Here is a 21,466-nt window from a genome sequence, read left to right on the forward strand (position 1 = left end):
AGATAACTGAGGAACTCAGACAGGAAGAAGCCAATGCTCCAAAACCGCTATAAAAAAGCCAGACTACGGTTTGCAACTGCACATGGGGACAAAGATTGTACTTTTTGGAGAAATGTCCTCTGGTCTGATGAAACAAAAATAGAACTGTTTGGCCATAATGACCATTGTTATGTTTGGAGGAGAAAGGGGGAGGCTTGCAAGCCGAAGAACACCATCCCAACCATGTAGCACGGGGGTGGCAGCATTGTATTGTGGGGGTGCTTTGCTGCAGGAGGGGCTGGTGCTCTTCACAAAATAGATGGCATTATGAGGAGGAAAATTATGTGGATATATTGAAGCAACATCTCAAGCCATCAGTCAGGAAGTTAAAGCTTGGTCACAAATGGGTCTTCCAAATGGACAATACTTCCAAAGTTGTGGCAAAATGGCTTAAGGACAACAAAGTCAAGGTATTGGAGTGGCCATCACAAAGCCCTGACCTCAATCCCATAGAAAATGTGTGGGCAGAACTGAAAAAGCATGTGCGAGCAAGGAGGCCTACAAACCTGACTCAGTTACACCAGCTCTGTCAGGAGGAATGGGCCAAAATTCACCCAACTTATTGTGGGAAGCTTGTGGAAGGCTACCCATTTTTTTTTAACCCAAGTTAAACAATTTAAAGGCAATTCTACCAAATACTAATTGAGTGTATGTAAACTTCTGATCCACTGGGAATGTGATGAAATAAATAAAATCGGACATAAATCATTCTCTCTATTTTTATTCTGATATTCCACGTTCTTAAAATAAAGTGGTGATCCTAACTGACCTAAGACAGGGAATTTTCACTAGGATTAAATGTCAGGAATTGTGAAAAACTGAGTTTAAATGTATTTGGCTAAGGTGTATGTAAACTTCTGACTTCAATTGTATTGTGTGGATTGACAAGGAAATGGTCCGGAACTGATAAACATTCAATCGTCAATAGAAAATACCAACCACATCAGTTCCAGGCATCTGCCAGATGGTCAAAAGAAACAAATTGTGGTTGCAGTTTCACAGCTGTAAACAATGTCACCTAAAGCTGATGTCACTCCCCCACAAGACTCAAGCCTTGGTTTCTGTAACCAAGGCAGCAATTACAGTGTTTTAACAACCTGTGTATACAACAGGAAAAGATCACACATGATGACAGCAGTTTAACATTTATTTTGACCACAATGTAAGCTAGGTGGTTATCCATCCCTTCTATGAACTCACCCCTATCTACAAGCAAGAGCTGTGTGTGTGTGTGTGTGTGTGTGTGTGTGTGTGTGTGTGTGTGTGTGTGTGTGTGTGTGTGTGTGTGTGTGTGTGTGTGTGTGTGTGTGTGTGTGTGTGTGTGTGTGTGTCGGGGAGACGACGACAGCAGACTCACCAATATAACAGCAATAGCAATAATAAGAACAGCCATTTTAAAGGACATTATTTAGAACCCGGTCTGACTATGCATTTTTTTTATTATTAATGTATTGTGTATGTGTGTGTGTGTGTGTGTGTGTGTGTGTGCGCATATTTGGTGTGTTTTGCGCAAGGATGTGTGTATGCGTGTGTCTGTGAGTGATTGCGTATTTCAAACATGGTCCCCTTGCAGGAACTGCAGTTTCTACATGTCCTTTTGATTCTGCTCCAATATCAACATTAGTCATCTCAGTATTCCACTAGAGAACTTTCGCAATTCTCATTTATGCATAGCATAGACAGATACACCTGTCAAACATAAACATAAAAAAGTGTGTTCACACAGAAACAGACAAGTACACACCCCTTGTGTCCCCTCCCCCACACTTCTGTACCCGACACCTCTGGTTAGTTCCACTCTACTCAATCAGAGTTCCACCGAGAGCAAAGTGCAACACAGATACCAACCCTGTCAACAAAGACTTTCTTTGTTCAGCCGGTCAGTATTTGCCTCCTCAGTCAATGTTTTTCCACTTGTCTCTAGGCAACAATGCCGCTCGGTGAGTGGGAACCTCGACATGTTGTGACACTGTGTCGAAATGCTAAAGTATGTCTGAGGGCATAGATTAGTCGTCCAGTTGGGTGTGTCCCGACTCACTTTTGAGGAGTCATTTTACCACACCCAGGGTCATATACTCCGTTCCGTGGTCACGGATCCTGCTCCCTGCTCCTTTCTCCATTCAGTGGTGTTTGAGTACATAAGCTGCAAGGCACACAATACCTTCAGTAACCTTCAATTGTCTCTCACATGTTCTGTTTTCCACAGTTGAGTTTTCAGCCATTGTCCACAACATCCTGACAACCTCCTGACAACCCCGCTGTTATATCTAACACAGAGCCCCGAGAGTATTATTTGGTTGTCATGCTTTTGAATAAATACAGGCAACAGATGGGGTGGGGTGGAGGACAATACAGGCTTATGATAGTCAACTTTTCCAAAAGCTGTCTACCTTATTGGAATAATTTCAGCCACACAATAGCGATTCATATTCACCAGAACATTTATTTTCAGAAACAGGATGGTCGCACACACTTTGATAGCAAAAATTGTTCATTATTCCTACTTTCTCATCCTGGAACTCCAGTAAGGCTTCCTATGATTGGCAGATATCTTAAAGACAGGTATATTATTGACCTATCAGGATGAGAGGCATTGAAGTGTTAACGGTACTCCTCAGGTATTTTATTTGACAGCTCTCCTCTTTAGTTGTAACAATGTGTGGTGTGTTTCTGATAATATTATGCACTGCCAGTAGAGATGGACATCTAGCTGGAAGAGCGCACTGTTGTGGTTGTAACTGTGGTTTTCGATCCCCCTGCAGAAAGAAAATGAGTTACAACATGCTGATAACCTACTATTACAACCATCATATATTGTCATTATAAAGCCATTATATAAAATAGATGATATTTACCTGAGCCAACAGTTCTGAAAAGACAGATGGTGAAAAAAAAATGATTTTTTTTTAGTAGGAGTCGGTAGCCATTTTGTATCTGTCTGAATGACTAATAATAATAACTATGAGTAATATGATTACTTGGGCCGTGTTAAGTGTATGGACGTTTATGGGCATTTCCAATAGATTTGCAGGGTTTACCTGGACTCCTCCCCTTCCAGGAGGCCCCTGTAGGTGGCGATCTCCTGCTCCAGACGGGACTTGATGTCCAGCAGCATCTTGTAATCGTGGCCCTGCGTCTCGATGCTCTGGCGCACCCTGTTTAGCTCCTGTTCCAGCATGTCGATCTGGTTCTGGTAGCCCGAGAGCATGGCGCTGTAGCGGCCATCTGTCTCTCTCAGTGTGTTCTCAAGAGCTGCTTTCTGTGTGGCGATAGAGGTGATACAGGGTCAGTAACAGAAAACGCATTTATAGTAATAATGAAAATACAACTCAAACCAGCCATAGTTATTGCACTTATTCAACTTTGATAAGCAAATGTCAACAAACGTCTTCAAATACACCATACCAAGACTATATTGAGTAACACAAATATGCTGGCTCCACCAAGCACAGCAAGGTCACTTCTTGAGATGCTTATTTTAAATGAGATACTGAATTCTGTGTATTCCCAAAAAAGGAATCGCAGCAGATGTTTATTTTCTTTAAATGGCCTTTAGTGGAGGCTGTTTTGGGGATGACGGCTCATAATAACGGCTGGAACGGCGCTAATGGAATGGCTTCAAACACATAGAAACCATGTGTTTGATACCATTCCACTGATTCCGCTCCAGCCATTTACCATGAGCCCATCCTCCCCAATTAAGGTGCCACCAACCTCCTGTGCTTTAGACCAACATGGACATTTGCCTTGTTACTGCAGCGGGATGGATTGAGATAGATTTACTGAGTTTGATAAGCCCCAGCCAAGTTTCCATGGGAGTTAGGCTCTGGCTCTGTCACCTCTGCATTCTTTTGGACACACTCAAACTCTTGCTGTCTTCCAGAGAGGGTGCAGATGCCCATAAAAAGCGAAAAACCTCTTCATAACCCTAACCTCCCTCATGTCCACTAATCCCCCACTTTTAGCCTTTTCCCACTGCTTTCCCATTTCCCCATCTCTCTCCAAGTCCTCCCCCTTCTTCCCTCCCTTTTATCTCGTCAATCCCTTTCAACCATGTCTATCTCGCTCTTTCCCTCTGTTGAAAGAGTGAAACTAGACTCCGGAGGATTGATAAAGAAAATGGTGAAAGAGAGTCAAATGTTGACTGTTGCCAAAAGTGGCATAAAGTTGTGTAAGTTATGGCCCCTATACTGTGGTTCGTTGTCAGACGTTAGTGATTCTGGCTCACCATGCTGAGCTGTGACTGCAGCTCGATCTCCAGGCCCTGCATGGTGCGTCTCAAGTCGTTGATCTCCGTCTTGGTGGTCTGGATGATCTCTGTGCTGGTGGCCACCTCCTTGGACAGGTTGGCTGACTGAAATACAAACAAACCAGGGCCGCCATTTTAATCCCACTGTAGCTCACTCTCCTGAAGAATTTAAACCACCATCTTCAAAATGATAATGACAGTCAGTTACATATTTTGGTTTTGAAGATTTCCTTTTAAAAGATTAGTGTGGGAGACAGTTGGGGAATTTCAGTGAGGTGTGCCATGGCAACAGTTACCTTGTCAGTGAACCATGCCTCCTGGTCGCGACGGTGTTTGTCGATGATGCCCTCGTACTGGTTGCGGATCTCCTCCATCATCCTGGACATGTCCTGCTGGGGCGCTGCGTCCACCTCCACGTTCACTGTGCCGGTGAGTTGAGCACGCATGGCTGCCAGCTCCTGTGGAATCATGGGAAATGGAGTCACTCTCATCCCTCATACTTTCTATCCATCTTTTAAAAACAATCCCTCCCACTAACTTTCTCCTCTCTATTGTCACTGGGGTGTGTTTATATTGAATAACATCTCATTACTGCAATGGAAAAAAGGGAAAAAAGTGAATTGCCCCCACACCTCTATGTGGTTCTTCTTGAGGTAGGCCAGCTCATCCTGCAGACCCTCGATCTGCATCTCCAGGTCGGCCTTGGTCAGAGTGGTCTGGTCCAGCAGGCGACGCAGGTTGGCGATGTCAGCCTCCACCGACTGGCGCATCATCAGCTCATGCTCGAACCTGATTGGTCGGGAGAAAGTGAGGAAGTTATCATGAGACATTTGAATCCAAACTTGTAGATAAGACATGTACCTTTTGAGTGATTATTTGCTTGTTTGCCTCTAATAACCTAGTGTTGTAGAAGCTGATACGATGGAGCTGATTGAGGAAATACCCTTACTTGGTCTGGAAGTCATCAGCAGCCAGCTTAGAGTTGTCAATCTGCAGCAGGATGTTGGCGTTGTTGCATGTGGCACCGTTGATCTAAAAGAAAACAGGAAAGACTTTCATTGTACCCCATGGTTGAGTGGCAGTTAGTCAACTTGGAAGCTGATAGTATTTTGATACACTGTTCCATCTGTCCCAAAGCTTGTTGAATACACATTCCAGGAGTTAAAGCATGAAACCTAAACATGAATCTACCAGAAAAAGCCATCTGTATCAGCTCCTGGAATGACCTTGTCACCTTCACGTTTGAGATGTAATTAATTTGCTTAATTTGTTTAATTAATAGACATCATCTATAAATGTCAGTGACAGCTCATTGTTTGTATAACCCTCTGAACTCTGATTAAAAACTATAAGTCAATCCTGAAGTATACTTTATGAATGTTGTGTTCCTTATTCCTACATACTGTAAGCTGATTTTACTTTCCATGATAGCCTGTCAGCACTGCATATTTAACACTGCAAGATACGAAATGATGGATTTGAACAGCCCATAGCAGACGAGGTCAGCACACTACCTTGTCCTTCAGGTCGTTGATGATGGCCCAGTATTTGCTGTAGTCCCTCTCGGCGGCAGGCCCTTTCTTCTCATAATACTCTCTGATCTGAATCTCCAACTTGGAGTTGGCCTCCTCCAGCGAGCGCACCTTATCCAGGTAGGTGGACAGGCGGTCATTCAGGTTCTGCATGGTGGCCTTCTCGTTCAGGTGGATGGCGCCGCCGTCCAGGGCGCTGGACAGGTTGAAGCCACCACCCCCGCCGGATCCATAGCCGCCACCGCCGGATCCATAGCCGCCACCGAAGCCGGCCCCGCCGCCGTACCCGGAGGAAACTGAGCGGACGGAGGAAGAGGAGATTCTGGTGCCCCCGCCGGAACCACCTCCGTACACGCTGAAGGCCTTGGGGGCGCTGGACACGTAGCCGACCCGGCTTGACATGATGTTGGAGCCCCCGGAGAAGTTCATGGGGCCGCCGCCGCTGGAGCTCTTGTATGAGTAGTAAGACATGCTGGCTGCTGTAGGTCACTGGAGTGGAGAAGAGAGGAGAGAGGACCGTTGCAGAGCTGGAGCCTCCAGGAGTGTGGAGTTGGACAGAGGGAGGCTGGCTCCTGATATAGTCTGAGCCCTGGGGCGGGCCTCGTGGAGGTGTGAGAGGAGGACAAAACAGGGAACGGTCAGGGGGAGGAGAGGGTGACTTTACAACACTCTCCAACAGCCTTGGCACCGCCACAGTCTGTTTGCCTTTAAGGACCAGCGTTCAGTTTCCACCCCTGTGAGGAAACTGTAATGGAATGCCTGTGTGTGTGTGTGGGAGAGGGAGTGTGTGTGTGGTGTGTGTGTGTGCGAGAGGGGGTGAGTGTGTGTTATTTGCCAGTCGTTAGGTATACATTGTTGAAGTATGCCTTTTTTCCAAGCTAAAGTAAAGTGTTACCTGCCACACCTAAAGTAAACATCTTACTACAGGATAAGTATACAGCATACTGTATCATTAAAACTGTAGGTCTCTTTCATTAAAGAAATGAAATGTCGTGAAACCGTTAAATTGTTATTCCAAGTTACCTATATTGGTACTTAACTGCTCAGATACTTCAGCGTATTCAGCTGAAGACAGCAAATCAATGACCATTTTGTTTATTCGTCAACGAGTGATGAAATGCATCTCAGACATGTGAACATACTGTATATCAAAAATGTGGATTTTATAAAGAAGCAATGAATCTACCCAGAAAGTGTTGGCATGCAGTCAATTACTATTGAGCACTTTATTGATTGAAACAATTTATATAGTAGAAAACATGACTGTATAAAGACCCCCAGACCACTGTTGTTTTCCATACTCTCAGCCTGGTCCTTTTAGGGGCCCATGTGCACAGTCCATTGTTCTCCTTCTACTCCAAACATCCCCTTCAGCCCCATGGGCCTTGTCCTGTGTCTTTGTGTGTTAGTGTGTATTGTGCTAGTGTGTGTGTTAGACTGTAGTGTGTTAGTGTTTATGTGTGTGTGTTAGAGTGTAGTGTGTTAGTGTTTATGTGTGTGTGTTAGAGTGTAGTGTGTGTTTGTGTATTGTGTATTGTGTGTGTGCGTGTGTGTGCGTGTGTGTGTGTGTGTTTGTGTGTGTGTCTTCTGTGTTAGTGAACTGAGACTCCCAGTGCGGATGAAGTATGTTGTTTTTGGTCGGGTTGAGGTAGAGTGTATGAGGGATGAATGATGATGAGGGAGAGAGAGCCTCAGGGGGGGTTGTGACTGTGTGTGAGATCAGTCTTGGACACTGGCCCGCTCCCACCCCACATCTGGTATCAGCTGCTGAGAAACAGGGAGAGCAAGGAGGGGAATGTGGCCTCATACCTCATACAATCTCTAATAGGGTTGTAGGGGGAGGGGAATGGGGCATCATACCTCATATAATCTCTAATAGGGTTGTAGGGGGAGGGGAATGGGGCATCATACCTCATATAATCTCTAATAGGGTTGTAGGGGGAGGGGAATGGGGCATCATACCTCATATAATCTCTAATAGGGTTGTAGGGGGAGGGGAATGGGGCATCATACCTCATATAATCTCTAATAGGGTTGTAGGGGGAGGGGAATGGGGCATCATACCTCATATAATCTCTAATAGGGTTGTGGGGGGAGGGGAATGGGGCATCATACCTCATATAATCTCTAATATGGTTGTAGGGGGAGGGGAATGGGGCATCATACCTCATATAATCTCTAATAGGGTTGTGGGGGGAGGGGAATGGGGCATCATACCTCATATAATCTCTAATAGGGTTGTGGGGGGAGGGGAATGGGGCATCATACCTCATACAATCTCTAATAGGGTTGTAGGGGGAGGGGAATGGGGCATCATACCTCATATAATCTCTAATAGGGTTGTAGGGGGAGGGGAATGGGGCATCATACCTCATATAATCTCTAATAGGGTTGTGGGGGGAGGGGAATGGGGCATCATACCTCATACAATCTCTAATAGGGTTGTAGGGGGAGGGGAATGGGGCATCATACCTCATACAATCTCTAATAGGGTTGTAGGGGGAGGGGAATGGGGCATCATACCTCATATAATCTCTAATAGGGTTGTAGGGGGAGGGGAATGGGGCATCATACCTCATATAATCTCTAATAGGGTTGTGGGGGGAGGGGAATGGGGCATCATACCTCATATAATCTCTAATAGGGTTGTAGGGGGAGGGGAATGGGGCATCATACCTCATATAATCTCTAATAGGGTTGTGCCTGAGTTGGAGGGGGAGGGGAATGCATTCACTTTTTCTTCATACATGTGAGAGATGTTAGTAAGTTCGAGGGGAAACCACTACCTGAATGCAAACGAAGAAGAATTGCACGCACAACTTTGTTGCAGAATAATCCAACAATCCATACAGCAGTATACCCATCCCAAAGTCGCTGACTTTGTGCAGGCTGTGAAGTGTAAGATTCGTTTTAATCTACAGTAGAAATTGAAACATCTCCAATGTAATTGTGTATTAATTCATTCATTGAATTGCAGTAAATCTTCTGTATTCCTTGGATTAAAAACAAATACAGAATATAGAACCCTGGTTCTAGAAGTCTCTCCGGTTCATGGAAGTTGTCTACTCTTGTTCAACCCGGCGGGTGCCAGTACCTGGCCTTGGCACAGGTGGTGAGAAGTGGGCATAGCAGGCAGATACCGGGCACGTGAATCGTCTGGAGCAGCAGAAGGATGCGGTCACTGACTCACACAGACACTTAAACAACCAACCCATTGTACCGTGTCACGTCGGAGCTTGCAACCTGTAAGAATCAATAAAATGTCTTAGGCTCACGTCTGGGTGCCTGTTTTCACTTGCACTGAATTCATAATTCACCTTTACAGAGGTGAACGGAAAACTTTCTCTACTGTGTAGATTGTCTGTTTGCCTGCTGCAAAGATACTGTAGATAATGTTATGAATATATATCGAGTCTCAATCCTAAATTGACAAGACAATAAGGTGATATTTGCTGATGAAAAGCAGGTGATATAACAGTTGCAAAAGGTGTGGCTGACCTATCTGAACTCTACAATTTAACTCTCTCTTCGATGTATATGGCAGCTACTGTAGCTATGGTGCTACTACGAATGGAATAACAACCCCAAAGAAATCCTTAGGTGTCGGGCATAAAACTGAATGAGGGTACATTTATTTCACAATGCATTGAAACCCTGTACCGTTTCTGTGTTTCAGTGCAGCTAACAACTGGAAATATCCTATCCTTGCACGTATTGATAACAAGCTGTAGGGTGAGCAATAATTTCACTGTAGTTTTCAAAGAATGACCCCAATCCAACTCTTATATCTTCACTTCCACAAGAAGATAAAAGCTGTAACATCTATAACTAACTGAAGCCTGTAACTGTGTATAACTCAGCTATCACTATACTCTTGATTTTTTTTTTTTTTTTAGGTAGAAGCCTTTTGAGTTCCATGTAGAACCCAAAAGATTTCTACCTGGAACCAAAAAAGGTTCTACCTGGAACAAAAAAGGGTTATCCTATGGGGAAAGCCTGAGAACCCTTTTTGAAACCTTTTTTCTAAGAGTGTATGTTTATGATGCTTTATGCAAAAGACTCAGGGCTCTATTCAATCTGTATTGCTGAAGCTTTACAGATTGAGCAATAGAAATGTAATAGAAGTGTTTACCGTGAATGCAGTCTCGGCTAAAAAGCATGAACATTTCCTTTAAATTTGATTCACGCTGTAAAGTTGAATATCTGCATGCAGATTGAATAGAGCCCTCAATCTAGACTGAATCTAGCCTGGGCTAGAACTAAGCTCTTGACGTTTGTTTAAGGTGCGCTCAAGTCTGGCTGTCTGAAAGGGGTTTAAATCAATAAATTAAGCGTAGCTAAGAATGAGTCACTGTAGAAACACTACTCCAATCATGCACTCTCTTTCTTTCCCCATCCCCCTTTTTCTCCCCAGCCCTACAGTTTAGTTAAACACGGGGATAGAAAGGGAAGATAAAAACTCTTGAGAAATGGACTACCTTGGAATGGGTGTTTTCGCCTTGGACTGAGGGAGTGCTTAAGGACCATGTATGAGCCTTACTGACTGTCAGTGTTATGAACTATGAAGAGAGTGAATTTGGGGCAAGAAACTCACTGTTGGCATGACAACAAATACAAGGCAGATTGTCTTGTGCTTTTTTCATGGTTTACACTTGTTAGTAGTGTTACGGTCTAAAGATCAATAGGTTTTACTACTTGGTAAAAAAAAACATTTAACAACGGATTCAAATTACCTCAATTTAGTGGGTCCATGGAATCTGAATCATGCATTTATAGTGAATGAAAATGTAAATGTTGGTATGAGACACTTTCCTTGTACTTCAATAGCCATTATCAAGGATACCTCACTGTTATAAATATCCTAAATCAGATTATAGAAGAGGGAATGGTTGAAAAATTATGGAGAGATGGAAGGGGAATTGGCTTTGGTCTATACAGAAATTGAACAAGAACAGGTGGCTGCATGTCCTCCACCAGCTCTCATTCCTTATTTGTAAGTAGGGATGTGGTTACTGTTGAATACCTCATCTATGATGTGACATTTTGCCTTTGCTAGTTTGAACAAAAAAAGGTGGTCTAAGTTAGTTCCACTCCGGAACTGCCCATAATTACCTTTACTGAAAAAAACAGGCTTCTGGGAAACAGTTGTGGCAAATATTTTGGCCAATTTGCCGCACATCTGCCATATTCTGTCATATTTTGTCATCTGTCATATTTTCACATGCAAATTAGCTTTGTGGCAAACTGTTGCAGCAAATTTGTGGTGACTTCTGAACTTCTGGCAAATAATTATGGGAAATTCTACTGTTTGTCACAAATTTGCTGCAAATTTGCTGCAAACTCACTATGAATATGCAAGGATTAATAACAACATTGAAATGTCGTATCTACATAAACCAAATCACATATAACTTTAAATGAACTTGCTTCTCACAGAGAAAACTAAACTAACCCTATTAAATGTACTAAATATACTGTACTAAACAACGTGTATTCAATAACAGATAAAAATACATCCGGACACAACTTGAACTCATCAGACATCCAGACAGGCCGGCCCCAGCTGGTGAAGGTAGGCAACAACACATCTGCCATGCTGACCCTCAACACGACGGCCCCTCAGTGGTGTGTACCTAGTCCCCTCCTGTACTCTCTGTTCACCGACAACTCCAACACCCTCATCAAGTTTGCTGAAGACACGACAGTGGTAGGTCTGATCACCGACGGCGATGAGTCAGCCTACACGGAGTAAGTCAGAGACCTGGCAGTGTGGTGCCAGGACAACAACCTCTCCCTCAACGTCAGTAAGACCAAGGAGCTAATCGTGGACTGTAGGAGAAAGAGGGAAGAGCACGCTCCCATCCACATCGATGGGGTTGTTGTGGAGTGTGTCGAGAGCTTCAGGTTCCGTGGCGTCCACATCACTAAGGACTTAACATGGTCCACGCACCCGCACAGTCGTGAAGAGGGCACAGCAGCGTCTCTTCCCCCTCAGTTGGCTGAAAAGTTTTGGCATGGGCCCTCAGATCCTCAAAAGGTTCTACAGCTGCAACATCGAGAGCATCTTCACTGGCTGCATCACCTCTTGGTATGGTAATTGCACCGCAAATTGACCGCAAAGCGCAACAGAGGTTGGTGCAGACAGCCCAGCACATCACTGGGGCCGAGCTCCCTGCCATCCAGGACCTCTATATCAGGCTGTGTCAGAGGAAGGCCCAAAAAATTGCAAAAGACTCCAGCCTCCCAAAACAATAGACTGTTCACTCTGCTACCGTCCAGCAAATGGTACCAGAGCATCGGCTCTCTGACCAACAGGCTCTGAGACAGCTTCTATCCCCAAGCCATTAGACTGCTAAATAGCCAGACTGTTAAATAGTCAATTAATGGTACCCGAACTATCTTGCACTGACCCTACGCACACTCACTAGATTATATATGCAAACCATATATACTCATACACACTACAAATCCCACACACATTCACATACCCTACATATGCCCACACACACATAACACACACACACTCACACTTTTACACTCATCATTTTATGCTCCTACTCTGTTCTTTATTTTACTCTCATTGTTATCTATCCTGATGCCTAGTCACTTTACCCTGCCTTCATGTACATATCTACGGCAGGTAGCCTAGTGGTTGGAGCGTTGGGCCAGTAACCGAAAGGTTGCTGGATTGAATCCCCGAGCTGACAAGGTAAAACATCTGTTGTTCTGTCCCTGAGGAAGGCAGTTAACCCACTGTTCCCCGGGCGCCGTGGATGTTGATTATGGCAGCCCTCCGCACCTCTTTAATTCAAAGGGGTTGGGTTAAATGTGGAAGACACATTTCAGACTAGGTATCCCCCTTTCCCTACCTCAAATAGGTACTCCCTGTGCATTTTATTTTATTCCTCGTGTTACTATTTTATTTTTAAACTCTGCATTGTTGGGAAGGGCTCGTAAGCAAGCATTTCACGGTAAAGTCTACTCGAGTTGTATTCGGCGCATACAAATAATATTTGATTTGATAGCTATCTGTATTTGTCACATGCGCCGGATAAAACAGGTGAAATGCTTACTTACAAGCCCTTAAACAACAACAAAAAAAGTTAAGAAAGTATTTACTAAAATAAACTGAAGTAAAAAGAATATATATATAAAAAATACATAAATTAACAGTAGCGAGGCTATATACAGGGCTATCACATCAATTGTGCAAAATATGATAGCTAATGTTAGCTAACTAGCTAAGTGCTAACTAGCTAGCTAAGTGCTAGCCACTACTAATGTAGCTAGCTAGCCAGTCAGTGGTGCTGACAGATTGAAACTGATATTGCAACAACATGTGTTTCACCCGATCCTATAAAGCATTACATTTCTAACCAGGCATCAATTAGCTAACACAAGTTTAGTAGGAAGTTTATTTAATGAGTTAGGCACTAATCGGACAACTTCGGGTTGATATTCACGTAATAATAAGGAATTCCCCTCGACCAAGCCCACAAATTGGGGGAAACAAACATTCCTTCCCAATGACCCCCAGTGTAAAAGAGCCAACTTCGTCATTGATTTTTTTGTTATGCAGAAATAACAAAACATGCCCGAAAAAGTAACCAGGTCAAAAATGTAACCAGGTCAAAAATCCCAACCTATGGTTCGCAATGCTCCCACGTATGGAAATAGAGCCTGCGAGAAGAGCCCTGTGGCTTCATGCTATTTGATGTCAGAGATTGGGAAATGTGGGGACCCGGTGTCCAAGTAGGCTACACATAGCTATGTGTGTGGAAAACATTGAATCACAGATTAGACATTTAACTTGTTTAGTATAGTTTGTTTGTAACTCCACTCACTACTTCCCAGCTAGCAATGAGGAATCGTCCCAGAAGCGGCCCTCTTCCGGGGGACCAGACCTGATTGAATCTGGCTGGAATCCGGTGTCTGACTCGGCCCGGAATCTAAATGAATGACTGCCCAGAATTGGCCTAAGTACATCGGGCCGTTTCCGTCTACCGGAATTCAGCCGACTTTGCCGGCCTCTTACCAGAATCCCCTAAGAAGTGGCCCGATGCAAATTTAAATAAATGTATACAAAATTACCCGATTTAGTTATTTTAAATATTACTATTATACATTTTATGTATACAAATTAAACCCATCCACCCCCAAAAAAATTATGTCGGAGGAAACACCATACACCTGGTGATTGTGTCAGTGTGCATGCACCTGGCCCACCTCAGGAGTCTCTACAGCGTGATGGGACAAGACCATCGCAGGTGGCCAAACCCTCCCCTAACTCGGACGACGCTGGGCCAATTGTGCATGGCCTCTTGGGTCTCCCGGTCGCAGCGGCACGTGTATCGAACTAGCATCTGTAGCAACCGCTGCGCCACTCGGGAGGCCCCAGCCACAAAGTTTTTAACCTTTTCTCAATAGGGGGTGCTGTTTTCACTTTGTAAAAAATTCGTTCCCAAATTAAACTGCCTCGTACTCAATTCTTGCTCGTACAATATGCATATTATTATTACTATTGGATAGAAAACACTCTCTAGTTTCTAAAACCGTTTGAATTATATCTGTGAGTAAAACAGAACTCAAGTTGGAGCAATCTTCCTGTCAGCAAGTGAGAAATCTGAAATCAGGCAATCTGTTCCAGGGTCGGTTTATTAATTTGCATGTATTCTATTGGTCGACATGCACTGCATACGCCTTCCCCTGGATGTCAGCAAGCAATGAGAATTGGAATGGAGTTGCTAGGCAGATCTGAGGCCATATAAGGGCTCTTGGAACCGGGGGTGCACTCTTTTCAACATTCGCCATGACGCAAGACAGACCTCAGGATGGCGTTCTGGAAAGCTCCCGTTATAGGCCTTAGATATATCCGGCTCTGATTTTATTCGATATAGGTGTTAAGAACGTCATAATGTAGTTATTTTAAACCGAGTTATATCATTTTATATCAGTATATTGCGATTTTCGGAATTATCTTTGTGCTGCGTTATAGTGAGTTGGGCACGTCTTCGCCACATGGCTAATGTTTACTGCTAATTCCAAAGTTGAAGGCGACAATCTACAACCGAGCAACGATTCTTCTGGACAAAGGACAACTTGCCCAAGATTCTGATGAAAGCTCATCAAAAAGTAAGAACTATTTATGATGTTAATTCGTTGTTCTGTTGAAAAATGTAAAACTCCTATTCCGCCATTAATTTCGGTGCGGTCTCGCTTTAACGCACGCTGTATGTCGTAGTAACGTTAATTTTCAAAATCTAACACAGCGGTTGCATTAAGAACTAATGTATCTTTCATTTGCTGTCCAACCTGTATTTTTTAGTCAAGTTTATGATTAGTTATTGATTAGATTAGGTGCCTCTCCCAAGATTTCTCCCGACATTTTCTTTGCAGCTTGGCTACTATTCTCATTGTATAACCACGATTTGTGCCGCTAAATATGCACATTTTCGAACAAACTCTATATGTATTGTGTAATATGATGTTATAGGACTGTCATCTGAAGAAGTTTGAGAAGGTTAGTGAAAAAATTAATATCTTTTGCTGGTTTATTCGTTATCGCTATTGTTGGCTTGAATCAATGCTGTTGTGTGGTTGGCTATTGTAGTAAGCTAATATAATGCTATATTGTGTTTTCGCTGTGAAACACTTAAAAAATCTGAAATATTGGCTGGATTCACAAGATCTTTGTCTTTCATTTGCTGTACGCTGTGTATTTTTCATAAATGTTTTATGATGAGTATTTAGGTAATTCACGTTGGTCTCTGTAGTTATTCTAGTTGCTTTGGTGAGAGTTGTGATGGTGGCTGCAATGTAAAACTATGATTTATACCTGAAATATGCACATTTTTCTAACAAAACATATGCTATACAATAAATATGTTATCAGACTGTCATCTGATGAAGTTGTTTCTTGGTTAGTGACTATTTATATCTTTATCTGGTCGAAATTGTGATAGCTACCTATGCAGGAAAAAAATGGTGGGGAAAAAAAGTTGTGTCTTTTGCTATCGTGGTTAGCTAATAGAAATACATATTGTGTCTTCCCTGTAAAACATTTTAAAAATCAGAAATGATGGCTGGATTCACAAGATGTGTATCTTTCATCTGGTGTCTTGGACTTGTGATTTAATGATATTTAGATGCTAGTATTTACTTGTGACGCTATGCTAGGCTATGCTAGTCAGCTTTTTTACTGATGGGGGTGCTCCCGGATCCGGGATTGTGTGCAAGTAGAAGTTAATGCTTATCAATTGCCTTGCACAAAGTATCAAAATACAACAATGCAACTTAAACAGGACTCTTAAAGAATTTCATTTAAATGTTAAATGTATTTTTTAATCACAGAAACAATGAGAAAATATGTAAAAAATAAATAAATAATGAAATGTTAATTATATAAAGCAGCCCGTGTAATCATCTGCCAGAGAGTAGCCCTAATCGGCCCGAGACCCAAGTAATACATTTGGGCCAGATAACTCACACTGGAATTGGCCCGAGCCCCAAGTAATACATTTGGGACAGATAACTCAAACCGGAATCGGCCCGAGCTCAATCCCTGCATCCTAGCCATAAGTAATACTGCCTAAGGTGGCCCAGACGGCCGATTCTGACTTTATGTTTTTTGGTCTAGCTTAATGTTCTGGTCGGTAGCTAGCTAGCACTCACGTGGCTAGTAGCAACGTCATGAAAAGGGGCATGACGGAAGCCCTACAATATTACGTTTTTCTAAGTAGTGAGAATGCCCAGGAGAAGGCAATGTAGAAAAGTAATCTTAAGACATGCTGTACTTTTCTTAAATGTCATTTTGTAATTCACTAAAACAAACAGACAACAAGAAAATTGTGTTTGAAAAAGGTGAATTTTTTTCTGTGAGCCCATGGGGTAATGTGGGTAACCACAGGTTGTTTTTTCCACAGGGCTGCGTCTTTCCATTTAATACCGACTGGGATTATAGCCAAATACTTTTATAACTAACCCAAGATAGACCAGAGCCTGTTGTTTCCAATGGGAGCAAATTAATCATGATGGGCAAATATGCATTTATTTGCATATTTCCGTTAGGGAATGCCTACTCTGTGAAGTGTGCATGTGCAATAACTAATTTTGCCCTTGCATTTCTTCTAAACAATGCAATTTTTTTGAAACTTTGGCAAAGGGTAAATAAAGTCTACAAAAAGCAGTCCATTCTTTGTTACAGATTCTAGTTTTGGAAACAGAAAACTGTATGGAGGTAAAATGTTTCATCAATGAGAAGATTAGCAGAATGTCGGCCAAAATCCACCTCTCTCCATCTTCTCCCACTGCCAGCCACTGGGCTTCCTCTCATCACCATTTGGTAGTGTGTGGAAACGCCAACCGGATGCTTCACATTTATATATCCAGTGAAATATCTGTCTCATTGTTCTACCTGTGCTATAGCTTGGTTTCCATTTTCCAACTGGATTTTCTTCTCCCACTGACTGGTCGTCAACAGTTACTGATCTTGGAACAAATGTCTTCACCAGAAACGGCTTCTAGTAAACTGTTTGCCACTAGTGGCAATAAATACTCTTGCCACGTGTTTGCAACAGATTCAAATATGTGGAATCTTGAGATAATTATTTTCTAGAAAAAATCCTCTGGTGAACTGTTTGCCACTAGTGGCAAAAAAATATTATTGTTGCCAAAGGTTTGCCGCAGATTCACCACTGGTGGCAAATATTTGAAAAGGCTTTCTGGCAGCATTTTTCTTTGCACACTTTAGTTTGCAGCAAATTTACCACAAATTTGCAAGAAGTTTGCCACAACAAATATTTTTTGGGAAGGGTACCCACTGTTTTTCTGGAAATAAAACAGTTTACTGTTCTGTATATCACTTCTAACCATCTATCTCTAGTATGTACTGTATCTCTCTATGGCATGGCCCAAACCAGGGGCCTGTATTCAAAAAACGTAGACTAGGAGTAGGAGTAGTAGGATTAGGAACACTGATCTAGGACCAGTTATTTCCTTTTAGATCATAAGGGATAGGATTATATGATTATATGAGACGCTTTGTGAATATGGGCCCTGGTTACTATTTATTTACAACCTGGCTGCCATGGCGATTGCACCTGATCACATAGTACCAGAAGGTGAATATATCATCATAGGGTGTGAGTGTTTTCCTTACTCATTCTTGAATGTCTCCTTGTCTATTGTTAAAGTCTGGATCGTCTGGATTCCTATCATGAGTACAGACGGATGCAGTGTCACAGTGTTGTTGTCATCAACCACAATAGCCAATGACACAGTGAAAGCTGATGGCCGGTACACCGTTCCCATGCCTGTCACAAGCCTGTAATTGCCTGTTCCTTAATCTCTGAGTGACAGGTGAAGTTGTGAAATATGTTTGGGCTGCAGCATTGAAACCCAATGGTGCGTCTATTGTCACATACATAAACGTTCACGTAGCTTGTGATTGGACTGTAACATAAAACATAAAAACAACTGCGATGCATAAAAAAACTAACGATAATAAAGTAGTTGTTTATGTCTTTAACTTCTTGTGGCTGCAGGGGCAGTATTGAGTAGCTTGGATGAAAAGGTGCCCAGAGGTGCCCAGAGTAAACTGCCTGCTCCTCAGTCCCAGTTGCTAATATATGCATATTATTATTAGTATTGGATAGAAAACACTCTGAAGTTTCTAAAATTGTTTGAATGATGTCTGTCAGTATAACAGAACTCATATGGCAGGCAAAAACCTGAGAAAAAAATCCAACCAGGAAGTGGGAAATCTGAGGTTTGTAGGTTTTCAACTCATCGCCTATCAAATACACAGTGGGATATGGGTCCGTTTGCACTTCCTACGGCTTCGACTAGATTTCAACAGTCTGTAGAACCTTGTCTGATGCTTCTACTGTGAAGTGGGGCCGAAGGAGACGGGAATGAGTAAGGTCTACCATGACCTGACCATGCTCTGACCATGCGCGTTCACATGAGAGGGAGCTCTGTTCCATCGCACTTCTGAAGACAATGGAATTCTCCGGTTTGAACTTTATTGAAGATTTATGTTAAAAACATCCTAAAGATTGATTCAATACATCGTTTGACATGTTTCTACTGACTGTTACGGAACTTTTTGACATTTCGTCTGCTTTTAGTGAACGCGCTTCCTGACTTTGGATTTGTTTACCAAACACGCTAACAAAAATAGTTATTTGGACATAAATGATGGACATTACCGAACAAAATGAACATTTCTTGTGGAAGTGGGAGTCTTGGGAGTGCATTCCGACGAAGATCAGCAAAGTGAAGATTTATAATGCTATTTATAACTTTTGTTGACTCCACAATTTGGCGGGTAACTGTATGGCTTCCTTTTGTGGCTGAACGCTGTTCTCAGATTATTGAATATTGTGCTTTTGCCGTAAAGCTTTTTCGAAATCTGACACAGCGGTTGCATTAAGAACAAGTGTATCTTTAATTCTATGTAAAACATGTATCTTTCATCAAAGTTTATGATGAGTATTTCTGTTATTTGATGTGGCTCTCTGCATTTCTGAACATGGCGCCAATGTAAACTGAGGTTTTTGGATATAAATATGAACTTTGTCGAACAAAACATATATGTATTGTGTAACATGAAGTCCTATGATTGTCATCTGATGAAGATCATCAAAGGTTAGTGATTAATTTTATCTCTATTTCTGCTTTTTGTGACTCCTCTCTTTGGCTGGAAAAATGGCTGTGTTTTTCTGTGATTTTGCGGTGACCTAACATAATCGTTTGTGGTGCTTTCGCTGTAAAGCCTTTTTGAAATCGGACACTGTGGTGGGATTAACAGGAAGTGTATCTTTAAAATGGTGTGAAGTCCTTGTATGCTTGAGGAATTTTAATTATGAGATTTCTGTTGTTTGAATTTGGCGCCCTGCACTTTCACTGGCTGTTGTCATATCGATCCCATTAACGGGATTGCAGCCCTAAGAAGTTGCAGCTGATTATCACCTGTGAATATGGTAAACAACAAAGGTTGAAGAGTACAATGGTGTGAGTATGGCAATCATATGTGTTGGGAACTAGCAGAAATACAGTATACAGTATACTTTATGTGAGACTCAGTGCACTGTATGAGTGTATAATTTAAATATTTGAATTACTTGAGGTGCTTGTCATTAATAGTCATGAATGCTAAGCATGAATTCAATGTGCATTCATTAATTATATTGTGTCTTTTATGAGCTTAATTTTAAGTCACATACCATCATCTTTAGATACCCAACATCCGCCATTGTGTTGTGCCTCCTGTGAGTAAAACCCTGCAATATAAACAAGGTTATTGTAAGCCGATTTCACTGGTATATAGACCCACACTATCATTGTAGTTTTGGATGTAAAAATGCATTCAACATGATGTTGAAAAGGCTAGTCCTCATCTTTATCAAACTCAAGTTTGGAATTTTTTTAACGTCAATTAGACATGATGATAAACTATTTTTGTATGATTATGAGCAAGCAGACAAAATATAGTGCTGGGTGAAACAGCCAATGTTTTTCACTGCAGAACATATGCTACTCTGTGATAATGGTAGAATAATATGATCATGTGGGTGTACTTATCTACGTCTAAAATGTTATCCCAGGGCTACAGACAGTACATACAGTACACTGCCAGAAAGCATAAAGAGTTGTTTAATTAAAATGGGATCTGTTCTTTTCATTGCACTGTATCAACAGAGACAGAGTGCCTGTGTTGTCTGGCCATCCTTCGTCACCTATACACACCCATACAATAAATCTCTATGGCCACACCCTACTGCAAGTCAACCTGATTGGTGCACATAATACCTGTGGTTATAGTGCACACTCTAGTGGTAGCAGAGAGAGACATCAAAACCACTGAACCTTCCAGATCATATCACAACTGTTGCATAATCATTGACAGAAGTCAAGTCTATAATCCAAGGCACATCCTTTTTTTATTTTGCCAAGTAGGACATGATCCTTGATCATGATTGCTTTGGTACCTGGATCAACAATACAATAACAATAGGGTATAAACCAGGTAGTTTGGCTCCTGGATGCTGATTGTCTGAAAGCTGTGGTATATGAGACAATATACTATGGGTATAAGGCAAAACTTATTTTTTACTGGTCTAATTATGCTGGGAACCTGTTTATAATAGCAAAAAGTCACCTCGGGTGTTTGTGGTATACAGTGGCGATCCTTCATTCAGAGACCCACTTGTTTTGAGCCCCACCTGTTTAGCAAAAAAATATATACTTATATATACAGCACCAGTCACAAGTTTGGACACAACTACTCATTCAAGGGTTTTTCTTTATTTTTACTATTTTCTACATTGTAGAATAATAATGAAGACATCAAAACTATGGAATAACACATATGGAATCATGTAGTAACCAAAAAAGTGTTGAACAAATCAAAATATATTTTACATTTGAGATTCTTCAAAGTAGCCACCTTTTGCCTTGATGACAGCTTTGCACACTCTTGGCATTCTCTCAACCAGCTTCATGAGGTAGACACCTGGAATGCATTTTAATTAACAGCTGTGCCTTGTTAAAAGTTAATTTGTGGAATTTCTTTCCTTCTTAATGCGTTTGAGCCAATCAATTGTGTTGTGACAAGGTAGGGTTGGTATACAGAAGACAGCCCTAT

The 21,466-nt window shown here is 42.1% G+C and overlaps 1 protein-coding gene and 1 long non-coding RNA gene across 2 annotated transcripts; both read right to left on the minus strand.

Moving 5' to 3' along the window:
- Positions 1-2,462: 2,462 nt before the first annotated feature.
- Positions 2,463-6,412, minus strand: LOC120066191 (keratin, type I cytoskeletal 13-like). The gene is made up of 8 exons (XM_039017386.1): positions 5,803-6,412; positions 5,238-5,320; positions 4,921-5,077; positions 4,585-4,746; positions 4,268-4,393; positions 3,078-3,298; positions 2,895-2,908; positions 2,463-2,795 (listed from the first exon to the last, which is right to left on the minus strand). Exons 1-8 carry the CDS (start codon positions 6,289-6,291, stop codon positions 2,746-2,748), a joined length of 1,302 nt encoding a protein of 433 aa, XP_038873314.1. The 5' UTR covers positions 6,292-6,412; the 3' UTR covers positions 2,463-2,745.
- A 900-nt stretch (positions 6,413-7,312) lies between these two features.
- LOC120066206 lies at positions 7,313-20,102 on the minus strand. The gene is made up of 3 exons (XR_005478748.1): positions 20,046-20,102; positions 8,089-9,063; positions 7,313-7,629 (listed from the first exon to the last, which is right to left on the minus strand). It is a non-coding gene; the product is annotated as an uncharacterized LOC120066206 (long non-coding RNA).
- Positions 20,103-21,466: the final 1,364 nt, after the last annotated feature.

The sequence above is a fragment of the Salvelinus namaycush genome, chromosome 2 (genome assembly GCF_016432855.1).
Source record: "Salvelinus namaycush isolate Seneca chromosome 2, SaNama_1.0, whole genome shotgun sequence".
Taxonomy (NCBI): domain Eukaryota; kingdom Metazoa; phylum Chordata; class Actinopteri; order Salmoniformes; family Salmonidae; genus Salvelinus; species Salvelinus namaycush.

Bases quoted from the DNA above. Each gene is read 5' to 3' on its own strand.
- LOC120066191 (XM_039017386.1), bottom strand. From the start codon at position 6,291: ATGTCTTACTACTCATACAAGAGCTCCAGCGGCGGCGGCCCCATGAAC. The intron at 4,394-4,584 runs GTAACTGTTGCC...TTTGTATTTCAG, and splicing joins AGGCATGGTTCACTGACAAG to TCAGCCAACCTGTCCAAGGA. The intron at 3,299-4,267 runs GTGAGCCAGAAT...ATCGCCACACAG, and splicing joins TGCAGTCACAGCTCAGCATG to AAAGCAGCTCTTGAGAACAC.